At 39.9% G+C, this 16,900-nt stretch overlaps 1 protein-coding gene across 4 annotated transcripts in view; it reads right to left on the bottom strand.

The window, feature by feature from the left end:
- Window positions 1–3,487: 3,487 nt before the first annotated feature.
- ZBTB44 (zinc finger and BTB domain containing 44) overlaps window positions 3,488–16,900 on the bottom strand; it is a 43,085-nt gene continuing 29,672 nt past the window's right edge. The window contains exons 4-6 of one of the 4 annotated variants that reach the window (XM_064524311.1): window positions 14,569–14,732; window positions 11,937–12,237; window positions 3,488–9,765 (exon numbers count right to left, since the gene is read on the bottom strand). In XM_064524311.1, coding sequence (XP_064380381.1) covers window positions 9,483–9,765; window positions 11,937–12,237; window positions 14,569–14,732 — 748 coding nt within the window. In that variant the 3' untranslated portion in view covers window positions 3,488–9,482. The remainder of the gene's footprint in view (window positions 9,766–11,936; window positions 12,238–14,568; window positions 14,733–16,900) is intronic. The other 3 variants (XM_064524312.1, XM_064524313.1, XM_064524314.1) reach the window with 3 other exon arrangements.

The raw sequence follows: 16,900 nt of genomic DNA, 5'->3' as shown, positions 1-16,900 counted from the left end.
TCCTCGTTGAAATCGTGGGAAGATGAAGTCCAGCCCCAGAGAGATGTTTTGGTTTTCTAAGCTCCGTTGTCTGTTATGCTGTGCTTTGGTGTCTCTTCTTTCCCGCTTTATTTGCGAGTGCATGGGTCTGTTTACGCACGTAAACCCTCCGCGAGCAGTTCTGTGCACCCCATTAATACACGAGCTATAAAACACCCTGTGCTGAGTCGTGGGTGCAACTGGCAGACCTAAGAAGTAAAAGTGGATAGTGAAGGAGTAAAATGGATAAGCTCTTAAAGAGCAATTTAAACACACTTCTGGAAAGGCAGACTATGTGCTTAAGTGCTTAGGTGGACTGGCACTGTCATTTACCCTGCTCTTCTGAAGCCAGTGGACTGTTGTCCTGCAGTGATATAGTACCAAACCCGGAGGGATAATTTCTCCTTTTGTGTGTCAAAGTGTCTTTTTCACTTTTGCACACAAATATGATCCTGGAATCGAGTCATCTCTGCCCTCCCTGAAACACATCCTGCTTTCCTTGCTTCTCTCCCAACATTTCTGTTTATTCCCTTTTGACTCAGACGGGTACTTACCCAGGAGACTTCTCCCCTGACTGCAGGGAATTAAAATCATCCACGTTTACCATTAGTTTTTTGCCTTTCTAAATGCCAGGAGCATCCTCACAGCTATCTTGTGTCCAAGGTAGCTTGAAAGCTATACTGCACTGCAGACATAAATGCTTTAAACCAACAAATAATTAAGGACTGTATTTTCTTTTCCTGTAAATGAATACTGCCCATATTTATTCAGCACTGTTCAAAACTTGACAGTGCTCTGTAGTTGACATTGTTTTTTCTTAGAAACGGTCTGGCAAATGTCAGAGTCCTATGTGAAGAAAGGCTAAAGAGAAAAATATGCTGAAGTACCCTCCACACTTCTTTTCTGCCCCAAAAGAACCTCTCAAGGCTACGAAATATGGCTGTTTGGTTATGATGCACATCTTGTTCTCGAGCCCTTCCTCTCTGTGGAAGAGAGGCTTGCTTAGACAGGGTCACGGGAAGCCGTGCCTCTGCTTTTCACTCCAAACTCAGGAGAAGTAAGACTCTTGCTGGAGTCTTAGGCGAGTAACCTGTTTCGTCCTGTTGAGGACTAGCCAAGAAAAGCATAGCAACACCAGCTGTCTCTAAAAGGATCGTGTGTGCATGTGTGCACGTGCATGTACAGCGCAACAAGCAGTGCTTTGTGAGGAAAAGCTGTTATCTTCTAAACGATGGAGGTATTACCAAACACAGGACCTAAGCGTCTAGCTTTACGCAAGCATACGAAAGCCGGGGAAGGCAGCGTAGCCAGACGCAGTGGATGTATGCTCAAAGATACTCCCACATAGATCCAGCCAGAACTGTAAGAAAAAACAGCTGTATTCAAAACAGGGGGGGTGTAAGAGTCAGTGGTACTAGCACCGCCATACAAACTGCCATACAGCTAAGCAAAGCACACCTTGCACCGAGGCCACTAACTTCAAAATTCTGATGGAAGGATTCAAATGTCCTCAGTCAGAGATGCAGGTTCACGTGAGATACACAAATAGATGCCCCATGAGCTGCTCTCTGTCTCCAGGAGACCTTGTGCCTGAGACAAAAAGCAGATTAAAAGCAGCCAACTCCAGCCTTTAGAGTGGTTTCAGACACACGGTTTTTACTCTGGGAGCCCGTGGCCTATTTCTAAGGGATTTGTGACAGGCAACTAAGAAAAGCAGGCCTACTAGCAGCAAGTGTAAACCTATTATACAAGTGTCTCCTCTGAAACGAAAATGTTAAAGGATCCAAAAATCAGAACAACTGAAAACCACGGGTCTTGGAAGAGCTCTGCACTGTAACTGAAGCTCCAACACGTGCACACTTACCACTGCTCCGCTTGCTCACGGTCTCACAGCAATCTGTGCTCCGAGAAGGGTGATGACAGAGTTATGCTCAGTACTCGGGAGATGCAGCATACACAAGCAGCTTGTGAAAAGCATTTTATACACGACCCAAGCCAGGTTTCTTTTAGCAGCTTCATTTTCACCAGGATATCACATGAGTAGGAATGGTGCAGTAAGCCCTGGGAGAACCCTGATCCCTGCTCTACTATATTCTTGGTAGCTATGAGTTCAATCTCATCTCAGCTGATCTCCTCCGTGCAAAAGAAATGGTACTTCATTACTGTCAGGAATAAAATGCTCAAGTGCTATAAGGAAGCCACAGAAAAACTTTGATAGTGTACACTCACTTTGTTAAGGACCTTTGAAAGACACTTCATAGTAAACTTTAACATATGGATGTGTTTTGCAGAAATCCACTCTGGCCACAAGCTTGAATTTTGACATCCATTTATTTTTAACAGTCTTGCCTTAGCTTTATGGCAGTATATGTTCATATACACTCCACACAGGCTTTAGATTTGTAATGGTCTGCTAAACATCACTGCATACTCCTAATTTCAGTCTGCCTTCAAAGAAGCTAAATTCCTGCTTTTGGGAGAGACCAATAGAGAGAGTCAAAGCCTCCACATCTCAAACTTTAATTCTCTCCAAAGCCTTCACCAGATACATTCCCTCTTCCAGTTATGCTTTGATAAAATATTTCTGTCCCTAAGCAAGGTCCTCAAGCAAGTGAGAACCTGGAACCTTTAAACTCTTAACCACCTCTCTCCAAGGTTCATTGTGGCTGCTTAAGCTGCACAGTGGAATGCTTTTCCATTTCTTTTTCATTCCCATGTCAGATGCTAAACACAATTTGGCTGCTTGTGTATTAATCATGTCAGTCTGTTTGTTATTCATATAGGTTACTGGGCACAGCTATAATCATTTCAGCCAAGCAGTTACAACACTTCCCTTTTCCTACCTGTGCCCTAGCTATGTGTTGATCCAGCCAGCATCCCAGCTCGGTCAGACAGGTGGATCTGCAGGAGGCAAATTAATTTAAGTGCAAGGGTTGCCAGAAACCAGCAGACGTGTATTTTAAGTCCCATGACTCTAGGCTGTTTCACGACTATTTTGAAGCCCACAGCTGCGATCATGACGACTCTGTCTATTGTCCTTTTTAAACATCTTCTGCTTTGACTAATTTGATTAGGCTTGTTCTTGGCTGGCTTTCCATCAATAAAACCCCGTTCAAAAGATGGCCCCTCTGCTTTTGCAGAATACAGCCTAAAAGAGAACATTAACAAAAGGAAATGTAATATACAATGGAAAATTAAACAGCAACGTGTACTTTATTCTTAATGCTCTTTACTCATGTAGTCTCTTCAATCATTTGTTAATACTTATTTTGTTTTAAACTACCTTCCTTCCAGAAACAGCTTCGGCAACAGTGAGTTCTCACCATATCCAACTATTTTGAGCCTAATTATAAGCAAAAGTTGTAAGAGAACGTAGCTCTACTAACAGAGCTTACAGAAGGTCAAATCCAGTCTTTTGTACTGTAAGACAAACTCTGGTGTGGTTAAATAATGACACAAGGCACGGATATACTCCATAAAACATTAATATTTTAATGAAAAATCTTAGCTTCATGTTTCTATCCAAAGACACTCAAAACTAGTTTTTCTCCCCCCTTAATTTTGACCTATAACGGGACCAGTTTGGAGATTTTTTTTTTTTGTATTTTAGAACATTTTTTTTTAAAGATTAAACAACCAGGCTAGCAAAAAGGTACCCAATACATACTTTTCTTATATCAAACAAGCTAGTATTTCAATACAATGTAACTATACAGAATATATACATTACACATATGATCACAAAGCAAACACTACAGGCTCAGAACAGATTTGAAAAAACATGATATTCACATTGATTACAATAACTCTAAAAATGATTGTAACGTTGAAACGGCACTTAGTTTACAAAAAAAGTCACAAAAATATATATAGCCACCAAGAACTATGGTTCCTGAAAAATACTAATAGCCAGATAGTATTATATAAAATGTGAAGTGTATTTAAACATCGTATACATTAAAAAACAAAACCCAAACCAAAAAACAATTCTGTTAAGTCAATAAACATGCCAAGTAATCTAGCTGTGGCCAGCATCAACAAGAGAAGCTGTACTGTGGATGAGATGACGACTGGATATACGGCTGGTGACCGGAGACTGGCACAGTTAAGGGGGTTTCACTGTTACTAAAATGCACAAAGAAGCCCAACAATAATTTAATTCACATTTTTGCTCCAGCTTTACTCTTTCCCTCTTCGGGGTTTCACCATAGGGCAGTGCCTAGAGTGAAGGCACTGCAGGAACAGGGCAAGGAAGCTGTCCAAGAACTTTGTGTAGCCAGGTCTATAAGTCAGAATATCAAAAGCATGCATCAGCTAAACGAATGGTTAAACAAAATCACTCCTCTGGGGACTTCAGCAACCCTCGGGAAGACTGTAGGTACAGTTGCCACACAGGCTGGCAGCACCAGAAACTGATTCAGCTCTTTGTTTAGTGCAACCAGATTTGCAGGTGAGACCTGTGGGACACTGAATTACTGCGATAGCACACATTGAGTTAACAAAAACCCAGAGCAATAAGTACTGCTGCATTAAAAAAATTCACATTTCTTTTATGGTACATTTCCTCAAATACTTTGAACCAACTCTAGGTACTAGGGACCTCTGATGTGGCTGAGGCACAGTCTGGCCTTGAACCCTCTTATCTGTCATCACAATGCTATGGAATTTATTATGTCCAAAACTGGAGATGAGAACCCTCCAAAACTGGGTTTCACCTTGTAAGCAAAACTCGAACTTAATCAATCTGAATGAACATTAGCTATTTTCCATATTCTGATGGTGTGGAAGTCGCAAGGGATCTAGGAACAACAGGTGCTCCTACCTCTGCATTTGCTCCATCCCCGCAGGGTGCACAAAGCTCCCCTTCTGTTTGCATATAAAATGCTTCATGGTTCGTCTTAGAGAGAGACCGGCAATAGTCTCAGTGCTCTTACATCCTGGGGCTGGAGGGGAATGCCAGCAACCAAGAAGCGACCGAAGCCCTCATATAAAAACTTTAAACCATAGCTTAAAAACAATAAAATTCCATCCCGTAAGGGACATATAGGGATCATTGTTTTATAAAATATATTTTACTGCATTGGCAGCTATTACTTTTTAAAAAAGTTTAAATTCACACCTTTTAGACTCAAGATACACGTGAACCCAGAACCATTTTCAAAAACCTAGTCTACTAATCTCTCAGTATGAGAGACTTGACCACAGTATCTGCGAGCCTGACAACTGAACTCAAACTGTAGTAAGACAGACAAACCACCAGGAACACCACCTTTGTTAACGTTGTGTACGAGAACTGACGCGTAGTTCTTTTGGGGAGCTTAATTTGCTGACTGTGAAAGCATCCCAATGGATTTTAAGGGGAGCTGAGCTAAGTGTCTGCATCAAAACACACAACAAAATGAACCCTTACAACTTGGCCAAATCCCCCACACAGCTAAAGACATCACTTCTTTTTCTTCCACTCTTTGTGGAGAACCAGGAGGCTTTTCACTTTGTCCCCTTTTCCCAAAACGCTATCCTACGCACAGCCAGAGAAAAACCTTTCCCCTGCATTCCCACTGCTCCCGCCAGAGATACTGCTCTACACAATACGCGACGGGTACAGACCAAGCGCAGGCTCCGAGGACCCAGGTCCCCAGCACAGGGCAGAACCTCGCTAGTTCTGTGGCAGTGAAGGCACTCTACTTGCAAAATAAAGGGGGGAGGAAAGGATTTTCCACCAAGTGCAAAGAACAGTGCCACACGGGAGAAGGATATGCAAAAGGAAAATACACTCAAACCACTTTGTGAATGAACTGGAGACTACTCAACGCTGCGGGAACTGCTGCAATGGGTCCTACACGTGGCTATTTGGAAGAAATTCTAAACAACTTAGAAGGGCCATGCAGATGATTAAGGGATTGAGCGTCTGTCATGGGGAAAGAGGCTGAGAGAGCTGGGATTGTTTAGCCTGGAGAAGGGAAGGCTCAGGGGGGATCTTATCAATGTGTATAAATACCTGATGGGAGAGTGCAAAGACGACAGAGTCTCAATGGGCACAAACTGAAACACAAGAAACGCATTTAAACCTAAGAACAATTTTTTTTTTATAGAAAGGGTGGTCAAACACTGGAACAGGTTGCCCAGAGAGGTTGTGGAGTCTCCATCTTTGGAGATATCCAAAACCCAACCGGACAATGCCCTGAGCAACCTGCTCTAGTTGACCCTGCTCTGAGCAGGGGGATTGGATTTAGACGATCTCCAGAATTCCCTTCCAGCCTCAACTATTTCTGTGAACCTGTGATCCTCGTCAAGTGGAAATGTAAATGTATACCAAAAAACCTTTTTGGGGAAAAGAAAAATGCGCTGCAGGGATCAAAATCCTTTAATAATCTGTTGAGAGAAATTATACTTTAGGTTTAATCCCAAGCATAATTTAAGGCAAGTTTCATTTAGCTCAGTTAGATATCTATCTCATTCAGTTTGGAATCCAAATACTAGCAACAGAGCTTGTTTTAAGATGTTCTAATATTTTACATCTCTCCTGTGAAGAACATTAGCATTCCAAAGCACCGAATACTTCTGAAAAGTTTGGGAGGAGAAACAAAATGACACTTGAATTTAATTTGCATTCACTTCTATGGAGAAAAGACACATTAACAAGAAACAAACAAGATTACAAACAGGAAAATTACCAAAAAAATCTCAACCCTAAAACCAAAAAAATATATATATCCTGTGAGTAAGAACTCTATTGTTCCTGCAGTTGAACCAGATTGAAAAGTGAGAAGAATTAAGATGTTACACAGAGATTAAGGGGTTGAAAAGATAATGTGTAACACATTGCAATGAACAATGAAACTCATGACTCGCCTGGTACCAAGGTGTTAACAGTTAATGATATTCATTTCTTTTCAAGGAAGAACAGATTACAGCTACAAGGTCCTTGTAACTAGTTTTTATTTTCTCTTTGGTATTCAGAAAGTAGTCTACCTTCTGACACAAATTTTAAAGTCTTCTAAAAACCCAATATCCAGATACGTTTATTCTGTACTTGTGTATCTCATGACAAGTAAACCGTTTAGCAAAATATCTAATGGGAGAAAATTACCAGATTCTAACAAAATACTACGTCTATCTATATCTGACCTTTGACTATTATATCTATACATTCTGGGACTGTGTCTTTTGTGTAAGTACTTTTTACTACAAGATTCAGAAAGGATTCTAATATACCTGGAAACACGTATAGCACTTGGCTCGAAAAAGAAAACCATATATTTGAGTTCAGTGTCATAGCTCTATAATTCAGGATAAAACTCAGCAAAAGGCATTTGCTTGTCTCACTGGCTTCTCAGTTATAGAAATCAGAAGTGGAAGAGAACTGGTCTTTCAATTCTGCCCATCAACAGACACTGGACTAATTCACAGTGCAACATCCCCAAAAAGGAATTTCTCCTCCAAGCCCTTTTAAGAAGACTTCCAAGCGCAGACATACAAGACTGAATTGTAGCAGAGAACTTCTTTGCAGCATGTTTCTAAAAAACGTTTCGGATCTGGCAGAGAAACTTCACTCCAGTAACTTGCAAAGGACTGAAATCCCAACTGTTTTCATTCTATTTAACTAAAATGTGTGGGTTTTTTACCTAAAACACAGTGGAGAAAAACTGTTAAATACTTAAAAGCCACTGAAACCCTTTAAGCTCTTTCCAAAGAGCAATAAGCTTTCTTCCTTACAAAAGTCTGCTATGAGTAGAAACGCCTCAGATCTACAGAGTATCAGAGCTGCCTCAGCTAACCGAATACAAATTGATCTTGCAATATAATTTGACTTTTGTGTCTTCTGTTTCTTCAGAAGAATCCCTTCTCTATTGGTTTCATTTCCTCCTCACGTTTGTGTAAAACAAATCTGGACAGAAAACAACAATTCAAAAAGCAGATTCTAAACTAAGGGATTATATCATGCCTTTGGAATACTAAGATCAAGTAAAACCTACTCTCTCAGTGTGTCGTATGTAGGCGATAGCCATTTGGCATCAAACACTGAGTTAACTCGATCAGCAATAAAACCCTACAAACCTCCTCGTGTAACTCCTAACTTTATTTTCAAAGCAGTACTATAGCCCAAACAGCTTCGACAAAACAAGAATCACTGCTCTGAAAATCCCACACCCTAAATTTGCAGCTTTTTCTAAATATGGAAAAATGAAATTGCAAATCTTTCAATTTATTGCTTACTTGAGCTGTGTATGTAGCCAGAGTAATGGCCTTTAATAAACTGAGCTGGCAAGGATTTAAAATGTTTTGAAACAGGAACAATTTATCATTGCTATATAGGCTTTTTGTAAACAACCCCCTGTTGGGTTAGAAAGTTGGCCTCTAAAGAGAATAAATTGCGTGTTTTGTCCAAAACAGACTAATAAAAATCTCAGAAACTATACATGCATATGTATAAACAAAAAAGTGTGCAATAATACACAAAAGAGCTCATTTTTTTCCCATCTGTAAACTCCCTCTAGCTAGCTTTTGGAGATTAGTAAAAATACAGTATACATGATAAGGGGAAGTGACCAGAACTGCGAACAATCTGGCCAAGGTTTAAGAATTTCAGTTCGAGAAAACCTTCATTTTCATATGTGGTTTCCATTTACAGAAAGATACAGTCGTGAGATATTTGTCAGGCTTGCATGGATATGCAAAGTATATATACTTTTCTTTCCTCCTCAGCTCATTATGCACCATCAGACTTTTCGTGACCATATTATTTCCATGCCTAACCTTAAATAGGCAAATCCGGACAGGCTATTTGATCAAACAGTTTCTAAAAGGACTGGAATATAAGAAGTAGGAATACCTGGCATGACATCACTTGGTATGCCAAAACTGATTCATCTGAGATGAAAAGGGACAACGTGTTTTAAAAAGTGTGCGACTGTTACTTTCAAAAATGCTTACCATTTCCAAGAAAAGGGTTACAGTAAGCGCTTTGAAAATCAGCAGGCACAGAGATAGGAAGTGTCATTTTATAAGCAGAAGATTAAAGCAATCCACTCAAAACTAGTCAAAACTGTTCAATAATAGTTTCCGATGCATCCTTTTGTTTGTCATTTTGAAAAGGTTTCCTCTGATTTCTTTCCCTTAACCAGAGGGTCTGCAGAAGCAAGAGAAACTTAATGAGCTGTTCTAACTGTGGAAGAAGAAATAGTTAAAGTGATCTGAATCGGTTGGTTCTTCTTTAGAAGTGTATCACAGCTTCCATGATGTTCTGACAAGATCTTTTTGTGCATTCAGTCTTAAATATTTTCACAGAAGTGATCATTCAGTCATGAAAAATAATGTAACATCTGTTGCAGTTTTCTGTTTAAAGCGTAGCTTACAAAGTAAAAAGGGAAAATCTCCCCACTTTTGTTAAAAAAATTAAATTAAAATGTACAGGACCAAACACAGGCACTTTCCAAAGAACAAAAATGAAAACAAACCATGAATTATTCAATAGTAATAGATGACAGCTCCGGTTTCGGAGGGTCACCTGCGGTTGCCTCAGCAGTGGCGTTAGTCTTTGGCTGCTCGGGCACATCCTCTTCCTTCTCTGCCAACCCACCCAGAGACCCCAAGGGGAAAGTGCTTTCACAATTCTGAGTCGACGAGACCTGTGAAATGACAGGCATTTGGACAGAAGAGTTGCTTTCAAAGCCATGCTCCCCTAGCTCATACTGCCCGAGGGTCTCTTCTTGTTCCTGGTTTAAGTAGTCCGGTACTAGGAAGTCACTAGAAGAGGGGCAAAGGACAGAAGAGAAATGTCATTTCTCAAACAAACATTACATATATCAGTTTCTTTGTATCAGTTACACCGCACAAGATATGTACTGCATTGCACAGATAACAACGATAATCATTGCACATTGTTCTACGATCATCACAGCAACATACTTCACTAAGCATTATAACCTGATTCTCATTTATATACAAGGAGAATTTATTGAAAGATATCTGTTTTGCGTTGTTGTGCATCTGTATTTCCTACACAGTAACTTCTTAGCTAGATTGGATCACCTTGATGAGAATGAAAGTTAATGTCTGGAACATCACGTGGCACTGAAAATCTCATTAGAAATAAGGGAGCGCTCAACCTTTGGAAAACAGAAACAAAAAACGAGTTCAGCACTGGCAAAGAAGCGGGCCTTTTTCAACATGGAGGGAAGAGCCACCCGAGAAACAGCAGCACCACTCCTCTCAGAGAACACAGGCTGCAAACAGAAGTTTGAGAGGAAGCAAAGGTTCTGCTTAAAGCATAAGGAGGCTACCAACCATGATGGTGTCTTCCTAATGCTGGCACGTATCATACCACCAGGAAAAGAACTGAACTTCACTTCCTTCTCTGAGCCATGCAGTTTCAGCCCTTTAAGCACAACAGTTCTATAACTTACTCTTTTCAGTGGCGGCTAAGCATATCTAAAGAAAATCTATTGAACTCTCTAGTAACATTTCCAGAAATTGAGCACAGGAGGAAAATTAAATTTCTTTGCAAATATTCAGCACCAGACATACCCATGTTTTAAGTTTGTCCTAGAGGCAAACATATATACATGTATATACACACACACATATATATACATATACACAGACACACACATACATAAACACACAGATTTGCATGCTTTAGTTCCTCCTTGTAGTCCATTTAAAAGCAGTAAGTTTTCTTCAGCGACAGTTGAGGTTCACTCTGCAGAAAAGCATTCACCTCTTCAAATCCAAAGTAACAATTGGCTATGCTAACCTAATGTTTGGAAACTCAAATTAAAACAACTAAAAATCATGCACTTTAATCTGACGACAACAATAAAGTGCTTACCACAGTCATGGCATCATTTCTTAGCAGAGTTTTGACTCTTAGCTTTGGCACAAGTGCTAAGAACAAGAACTACGTAAACCCACAGATACGGAGCACTTGTACTTTTAAACAATATTCTCCTGGAAAAACAGTGACTGGCTTTCCTAGTTTGTTTTGCAATTCTTTCATTCTGTACCACTTCTAAGATAACCAAATAAAAAAAAATTCTGAAATGGTTTGTAGGGAGAAAAACATAATGTCTAGAAATCATGTGTGATTGTATTGTAGATGCAATAATATTTGCAATAGATTTCTTCTGCAATTCTGAAGACTGACAACTTATATACAGCAAGCTGTACCTTCTCAATAGATTTAAGAGCTGTGAGATCTATCTTCCTCCACATTTCCCTCATCTACTTTCATACTTTCTATCTAAAAATCAAATGGTTACAAACATTTATTTCAATATGAGAATATAGCGCTAATCTGACACTCACAACCCATGCAGATGCCTTTTAACAGCCTTCCGTGAAGTGCATTTGTGAGACAGGCCAATTCTTTCACACCCTGATAAACAAGAAATATTCAATTGGCCTTATATTATTTTAAGATATCAAACCTTATTAGTCTGAACATTTAGCAACGTGTTATCCTAGAAAATTAAAAAAAGAGAAAGTACGGAGTCATGCGATCTTTCCGCAATATTCACCTATCAAATAAGTACTAAAAATTAAGTCACAAGTCTATTCCCTATGTAAATGAACAGGGAACGTACAAGAGTTTGGATCTTAAACAAATACTACAGTACAGAACGATATGGCTTAACAGCATTAACCTGTTCATAGATACTAATGAAAAGAGAAACAAGTAGCCCAGAAGCAGCTTCTGCATATCACTGGATTCTTCAGTGCCCTTGTAAACAGTCTATACACTGTAAAGCAGATCAGATACAACAGGTAGCGGTGCAAGAATGAATTTGACTGGAATTAGCTGGCAACCTGATGAGAGGCACAGCAGGCTGCCCTGAAAGCAGGAAAAGATGATTTAGGAAAAAAAAAAAAAAAAAAAAAAGCAAGTTTCCCTGTTAGGTTTTTGCTGTGCACCTCACCTGCTCTGGAAGTAGTTTGCTAGCTCTGACGCTTCATGGTTCAAGCTCCTCAGGTGAACGATTAAATTTCCAGAGTTGGTGAACATGGCGCCACATGTTTTGCACTCGTAAATCCGAGGCTTGCGGATAATATGCCGGGAAACCCGCATGTGGTGTTTATATTCCCCGAAGGAAGTGAAAGTGGCACTACATATCTGGCACCGGAAACAGCGTTTACCTTCGTGCTTCAGGCGATGCATCTTTAGCGAGTAAGCTCGGGTGAACTTTTTCCCACAGCGGTCACACTGAAATGGTTTAATGCCTGTAGAAGAGAGAGCAAAAATGTTCACCTTTTGTAATCAGAGGTCATTGGCAAAATCCCTCCAGATTTCTAACAACAAAAGGACACCAGCTGTGGTCAGTCAAAATGAAGTGCTGATTTAAGAAGAAACAGTCTGTTTAATTTTAAAATGGCAGAAACAATTAGCACAGACCTATGATTACTCAGAACCAACAGCCAATAAATTTCGTAACAATGTGATCCATCTTTAACTCTTACACTTCTTCTTCCCAGTTTAAAATGAACATAAGCTTCCATGGATTAGACTAAGGTTAAGATCCTGAGCCACGGCTAAAAAACATCTGACGCAGCCGGCATCTCAAACCATCTTTGAACGCTTTTGATCTCGGAAGATTCTTGTGCCAGACTGGTTCCCAACAATGCAATTATCAGGCTACTCTTAATTGCAATGTCTTTTTCTGGCTGCCTTTGGCCTCAGCGAAGTGTTTTGGCAGGACTGCCTGTGCACAAGGATGCCCCTGTAATGCAGCAGGAATGGTGATAAAAGGGTGAAGTAACAGCCTTTATACTGTGTGGGAACCCTTCTATACAAACATTTTCAGCAGCTTTGCATGACAGACAACTCTCTAAGGCCGTTTAAGTTCACGCCTCTCATTTTTTCTCATATTAATTTAGAAATCCTGTTAGTGGTTCATTTTTTGTTTATTATGCACACCAATAAAACCCCAAAACATATGGGCTTTGCAGCATGTTGCAGTGGCTGACAGTAAGCAATCACACCCAAACAGAACTACTTCGACACAAAAGACTGAGTCACTGAAAAGGTAAGATTCAATAAAAAGTCTGAACCCCAGAAAGTGCAGAAATCCAAACACGAGGCAAGAATCTGGAATCAGGAACTCAATTCATACTAGAGATGTCGAGGAGGAAGAAAGGTTTTTTCAAAGGGCTGAATGTGCATCAGTCCCTGCAGGCTGTTAATTCCGCTTGTTTTTCACTCTGCTTTCCTTATGTTCAAAGTAGGAGCTGAACCTTTAATTGGGGCTTCTATACAGTGAAAGCTGTAGTTAAGGTTACACTGAAACTCCTTGTTAAGCATGTGAAAACAAGTTAATATTCTAAAATATTCTCTTGTGGATCTAAAACTTTTCGGGCTTGCTTACTGTCCAAGGGCATCTATTTCCTCATAAAGTTTGAGGAAAATCTCCTCAGCCATTATGCTTATGTGAAAACACTTTCAACTTTTACAACGTTTAAGAAATTCTTTTGCACACTGTTTACTCTAAAACATGTATTCAGATCTCTCTCAACTTTGCCCAGGGGCTGCCAGTGGACAGGTCAGCCAAAGATGCTTTGCTGAAGCTGGTCTGCTATCAATTAAGATTTCAGCAACCTATTTGGGATAACTGACATGCCCAACCACTTTGCTTTGTTAAATACGAAATGCACTTTATTACTGCTCGCCTAAACAGAATATGGTCATTTTTCTTGAAGGGATTTGACAAATAACTGCTGACGCTGAAAAAATTATGCCTGGAGAATTGCAGTTGCTCTGTGCAAAAACAGCATTGCATCTTTGTGCGGGTAAGAGTCATGCTAAAACCAGGAGATACTAAACCGTTAGTTTTTTGCTCAACTGCAATAATCCCTTAAATTCCCCTTACATGCACTAAAATGTCAATGCTATTATCAGATAGAGCTGACAAGTCTTGAAAAATACTAATAGCAAAGATATTAACAGTTCGCAGTTAGGTTAGAAATCAAAATGAATACAATGAAATTTGCTGATCAAGACTGACTCAGAAGCACGGACACAAAACTTTTGCTACCTGTACCATCTATAGTAGCTAAATTGATTATCAAACCAATTAAATTGTTCTTAAGTCCCCCCAAAATTGCGAGATTCAGAAGCATATGACATTCTTCAACACAAGCATGTAAGATAAACAATTTTTTTTATGGCTGTGAGTCTCCTCCACAGCACAGCAGACAATTACAATTTCTAAGAAGAATCAATCTACACCACTTACTTAATATAATAAAAAAGCCAATTATACTTCATCTCATCTCAAATTTTATCATGAGAGTGATTTATTCAGACGGCTTTCAGGCAATCAGAAAATTTTCAGTCCACACAAACGTTAATCATCCATAAGTGCCACTATCAGTCAGATTTGACGTATCAAAACATGCATTCAATGAGGCATACCTCTACCCAATCTTTCTAAAATCAATTCTCAAGCACTTGACAGGCGATTAAAAAAGAATTGCATTACTATGTCTGCTGCACAGCAAGCAAACCTCTGTGGGTCTATAAATTAGTTACTTCTTGGGAACAGAAATGTTTCTTACCTGAGTGGATAAGCATGTGTTGTTTTAAGTTCTGAATGCGAGTGAAGCGGACCCCGCAGGTTGGACACTGAAAAGGTCTATCTGGGCCATTTGGGCTGGGTCTCTCTGTGCTGCTGGTAGAAGGAGCAATGTAGAGTTGGTAGGGATACTGAACGTTCTCCAAACTACAAAGAAAAAATTCACTGATTTACAAGCAAGCTAGAGAAAAAATAAGAAGCCTTGCCCATGGAACATTGAACATATTTGTGCAAGAAAAAAAAGAAAGGCCTTTACAATTTCTGTTTTCTGTTTACACCGGAAATCTCTTCCTTTATAACTACAGGTCTGACCTACATCTGAAGTCTTATACTCGCTGACTTTGTACATCTGATTAGAAACAGAGAATGATCTCTAACTTCTGTTTCTTTGGGCAAAAGGTCTGAATATCAGCTGCAAACTGAACTTCATTTTTTAGGCATGAGCTTTCTTTCAGGTGTAGGTATTTTTTCAAGTATATCGATGATCTACAGTCAGCAAATAGTCCCAGAGGCAGAATTTAAAGAACTAAGCAAACTGGAAAGGAAGGGAATATTTTGCAGTTTCAGTGATATTTACGAAGGAAATTAAAACAGATTCATTTTAATTTCAATTCAGGCTCAATGAGGAATCACTAGTATCTACAATTACATATTTCTAAGTTTAAAATATTAATCTAATTAACTGATACTTGCTCCTTGTCTGATTCAATCAACTCTGTGAGAATAGCACAAGTGCTGTATTTAAAAAACAGCACAGAGACTGTAATAAAGGAACAATTTAACTTTCAAAGAAGTTACTTAAAAGTGACTAATTGCTCCTGCATACCCTCTAGCTGTAAACTGTTTAATGGAACTACAGTATTATAATCCAAGCCCTCTGGCAAGGTATTTCCTTCACTAAAGGGCACAGTCAAATGAAAATCAACCTGCTGGTACAAACATAAAAACAACAGGAGTTTGAACTTACCTGGGACTTCCCTTCCTTCAGCGTTATGGTCTATATTTTTGTTGAAATAGACATTTCAGCTTGCTCACAGCCTCATGGCAGATCACACGTCACTGGCAGCAGGGAACTGCTTTGACCATGAAAACTCCCTGCGAGGGATCGCTACCATGGCCAGAACAACACAATTTTACTTTCCTAAATTCTAATGTATTATATATGTATTGTGAAAAAAAGGGCAACAATGTCTCCTGTTGCAGATAGTCAGAAATTCTCCCTAACTGAACAAATCCAGAGCTTTGCACTCCCACTTCCGTCTCCAGCCTAGACTGTTGGTTTCTAAGCTAGGCTGAGTTTGTGGACTTTTAACACTTACAGGAATGAAATGTGCACTTAAGCACAAATACATTCTCCTGTGCACCATGCAAAAATCCACAGACCAGATCTGCACAAGAGGACGAGAAGCAGGATCATCTCTTTAAAATCAATGCCTTAACTGTCTTGGTTTACTCTGGAAACGACTGTTCAGGCAACCGTGAGGACCGGGTATTTGAATTCTGAGTACAATGATGAGTGTCAGCTGCAAAAGTTACAGCTGTAAAACTTGTCTGGTAAGAGAAAGCAGTTACCAGAAAGTACCTCCCGATGGATGCAAGGTAACAGAGTTCCTTGCAGGAATTACAGTTACTCTTTAAAACCAAGGAGGATCTCTCGCCTTCCAGAGAGCTGGAATAATATTTGTTCTAAGGAAACTTTATGCCGGGATTTGTACAGAATTTTCCCCCCATGCTGATAATATTATCCAATCAGCGTCCAATATTTGCGGTAATGGAAAAGCTGGTAGCAGGGAACACAAACCAGATACACGAGAACACCCCTGCACGGAGCCAGCACACATGTTGCACGGTTAGTGCTGAGCAGACACTACTAATGGGCCAAGCTGGACCAAACTGAGTCCCAAAGTGCTGTCTGGGCAGGCCTGAACTGTACGTACGCAGCAGATTTCTGCCGTGAGAAACAGAGACTGCTCAATCTAATTATTACAAACTTGCTCAGAGCTGTATCATTTTGGGAGAGCTGGACAAGCAATTTCACTCGTTTTCACTTTTTTATACTCAGTAGGGTCCTAGAGAGCTGGGAAAAAGACAGATGCTGACAAACTTGTTGATCTTTGTATGAGGAGAGATTTTTCAAGAGGGAAGTTATCAGCTCATATCCTGGGCCTGACAGAAAGTCACTGCCACTTATGGGCGCAAAAAGGTCAACCGATGGCTCACCCGAAATGAATGAGGATATTTCTAAGTGTAGGTTCTGATTTGTCTAACCAGCCTTCTGCCACAACCAGCCTTCTGCCACAAGCTCTGGCATTCCT

This window comes from Dromaius novaehollandiae, chromosome 21, assembly GCF_036370855.1.
Source record: "Dromaius novaehollandiae isolate bDroNov1 chromosome 21, bDroNov1.hap1, whole genome shotgun sequence".
NCBI lineage: Eukaryota > Metazoa > Chordata > Aves > Casuariiformes > Dromaiidae > Dromaius > Dromaius novaehollandiae.
Note: the sequence above shows the minus strand (reverse complement) of the source record. Positions and strands in the feature narration are given on the sequence as shown.